General features: G+C 47.5%; 1 protein-coding gene across 1 annotated transcript; it reads right to left on the bottom strand.

The window, feature by feature from the left end:
- Positions 1–1,170: 1,170 nt before the first annotated feature.
- Positions 1,171–2,058, bottom strand: LOC132365317 (tubulin polyglutamylase complex subunit 2-like). Its single transcript, XM_059922030.1, is given in 1 exon segment — positions 1,171–2,058. A coding segment is annotated over 1 exon segment (888 nt).
- Positions 2,059–3,163: the final 1,105 nt, after the last annotated feature.

Here is a 3,163-nt window from a genome sequence, read left to right as displayed (position 1 = left end):
AGTGGAAGATGACACAACTTCTCAATCCCCTTCTAACCCTGACTTGGGGAAGGAACCAAATGCTGGAATCTCTTATCTGGCACTACTGGTTCTCCCTTTGATGAGTTTTGGCAGAAAAATGCTTCTGGAAGACTAAACCTCAACTATTATCCTTGACAACTTGGTTCCTCTCTATACTTTTCTGCTACCCCATGAATTGTTCAGCAGTTGTGAGTAGGCAGAGCAGGTGGAAGCTCTTGTCAACAGTGACTGATTTCATCAAAACTGTGCATGAAGAGTCCTGGCACAGCAATGCTTGGCAGGTTTTGTTTTGTTTTGGTTTTAATGGTACAGCAGAATCACCTCTTCTTTAAAAAAAAAAAGTGAGAAAGATAATTTTGGCAGATGTACAAATATCACATCACAAAACTGGAAACAAGAAACTTTATAGGAAACTGAAAATGAGCAAAGCAAGATCTGTTTGTGGTGAAGGATATAAAGAACATAAAAATGGATATTCAAGGTTTTTCTTGGAATATTATAACCCATCAAATTAAGGTATCATTATTCTTTAACAAAAATTAACTGATCTGAGGAAGGGTAATGCAAAAGTATTCTAATGCAGTGCTGCCCAATAGAACTTTCTGTGATGATAGAAATGTTTCATCATCTCTGTGCTAATACAGACTCCACTAGCCACATGAATACTCCCAATGTGGCTAATATAATTGAGGAACTGCATTTTTAATATGGCTTAAATTTAGCTGCTTTAAAAAGTGGCTACCAGTTGAGCAGCATAGTTCTAATGCCTCACAGGTCAAAACCAGTGGTTTCTATGGGGGACTTCTCTAATTACTGCTGAGGGGTAGGGGGTTGGAGTAGAAAGAAAAGAAAGCTCTTAATACATCTACTTAGTCACTTACACAACACCTTACATTCTCCACAGCTTCCAGAATTAGTAGGTGGCACAACCTGCTGTAAGGGGTATGAGAGAAGGATTCTTGGGGAGAGCTGAGTATGCCCTTCCAACTCCTGGCTCAAGCCAATGGCAGTAAAAGCCTAGGATTTTGTCACTCGGATGGGGAGAGGACTATGGTTCCATACACAGAATCTGATGCTTGGGCCACGCCTGGGGCATCTGTGCTTGGAAATCATCGCTGTGGGGCTGTCGGGGAGCTGGAGGTGGGGCGCTCATTTTTGGACAGGGTTTCCAGAGCCAGAGGAGGATTTAGAGGTGGAAGGAGGACCCGTGAGCCCTTTCTGGCTACCTGCAGGCTGAACAGGCCCTTTCTTTTTGGGGATTAATGTCTTGTTCTTGCTCTTGAACACTTTGCTGGGATCCAGCTTGTTCACAAAGGAGTCGGTCTCTTCCGTGAGTAGGTTTGTGTTGTAGGTGATGGGTTTATACATGTTGAACCATTGCTTGGCCTGTGGGCTAATGCCATAGCTGGTGAAGGCGTACTCCCACTGGGGCAGACCCAGGTGGGTGATAAGCAGGCGATAATAGGCAGTAAAGGTATCTGTTGTGAGAAAATGCCAGTATAACGCTCTGTCCAGGAACCAGATCTCAGTGTCTTGTGCTAATGCTGGTTTCCCTCTTTTGTAGGCAAGGCAAACCTTCCCATTCAGGTTGCAAGGATCCAGCTCAAATATCGCACTGCGAGAATCAAATTGAGGCTTCTCTGGCTGGTTCTCACTAGCGTCTTATGTATCATCCTCCAGGTCTGCAAGAGTTGGTGCGTTAGGAAGAGAGTACGTGGAAGACTGGTTGAGCCGAGTCAGTTTTGAGATGCTGTTAATTGCCATGCTGCCCAATGGAATGGTGTGTTCATCCAGCTTCACATTCCATGTCATGTGGAAGCCGTTGGTCATCAGGTAAAACTTCTTCAGATCCTCAGGCAGCACACAGGTATTTTTTTGTTCCCATGAAGAAATCATGTGACATTCAGCAGGCGCCTTTTCTATGATGGTCACCTCTGTCACACCTGGGGATGATTCTAGGATGTGGGTGGCCCCCAAGGTCAGCTTCTCCAGGTGCGGCTTGCGGCTGCCCAGCAGCGGGGGCGGTGTCTCCTCCATGGCTCGCGGCCCCGCTCCGCGCGCGGCCGGGAGAGCGGCGGGGACGGGGCGGGAGAGCGGGGCGGCCGGGAGGGGCCGGACTCCACACTGGAGGCGCGGCCGTCAAGTTCACGGCATGCCGGGAGTTGTAGTGCTCGGCGCCTGAGAGCGCAGCAGGGCGGAGATGGGGGGTCCGGGCTGCTCTGGGAGTAGCAGTTCCGCGGGGCGCTCGTTCCCGCGGCCCCGGCGGGTGCTCCACGCCACGCCGCCAGGACACAGCGACTCCACTGCCCGGACCCTCCCGCCCCTCCGGGGCTGGCCGCGCAAGCGGGGGCCAGTCGGGCCGGGCGTAGAGACCGGGGCGGGACGGCCTCGGAGCGACGCCCCGAGTGGCGGTTGTTTCCGTGTAGTATTTTCTCATGTGTCGAGTTGACCTCATAGAACTGGAAATATTTAGTATCCAAGTAGGAAACATGTGCTATCAAGGCACCAGGGAAGTTCCCCAAACTTCAGAGTATAGGCCAGTTTTGGTTGTGACTGTTTAGCACTTGTAAATTGATTAAAGAGCATTGACCTGAACCGGTGACTATCCGTGGGTGTCCTTGTCTCTTCCCTACCGCTGTTTAACTCAGTGATATCTATTCCTTTTATTCATTAATCTGTGTATTCCCTCTGTAATATTTTTTGGGGCAGGGACTTTGTCTTAGTCACTGTTGTATTTTAAGCGCTTCAAATAATGCCTGATAACGTAGTAGTGCTCATTTCATAGTCTTATTACTTTATTCAGAAAATACTTAGTGAGCCCCTACTAATAATGCATTTTGAATACACACCTCCTTTCTCTTCTTTTTCTTATTTCTTTTTCTAGCTCTAACGCCCATTTTCTTTCCTTTTTTGGCATAAAAAGAAAAGTTTTATGAAAGACAACTTAGTTCAGCTCAATTTTACAAACACTGAGTGCTCACTTTGTGCTAGGCATAGAATTTTTTTTTTTAATAATAAATTTATTTATTTATTTATGGCTGCGTTGGGTCTTCGTTGCTGCGTGTGGGCTTTCTCTAGTTGCAGTGGGTGGGGGCTACTCTTTGTTGCAGTGTGCGGGCTTCTCATCGCAGTGGCTTCTTTC

Source organism: Balaenoptera ricei, chromosome 4, assembly GCF_028023285.1.
Source record: "Balaenoptera ricei isolate mBalRic1 chromosome 4, mBalRic1.hap2, whole genome shotgun sequence".
In the NCBI taxonomy this organism is placed as follows: Eukaryota; Metazoa; Chordata; class Mammalia; order Artiodactyla; family Balaenopteridae; genus Balaenoptera; species Balaenoptera ricei.
This window is presented reverse-complemented; position numbering and strand designations above follow the sequence as displayed.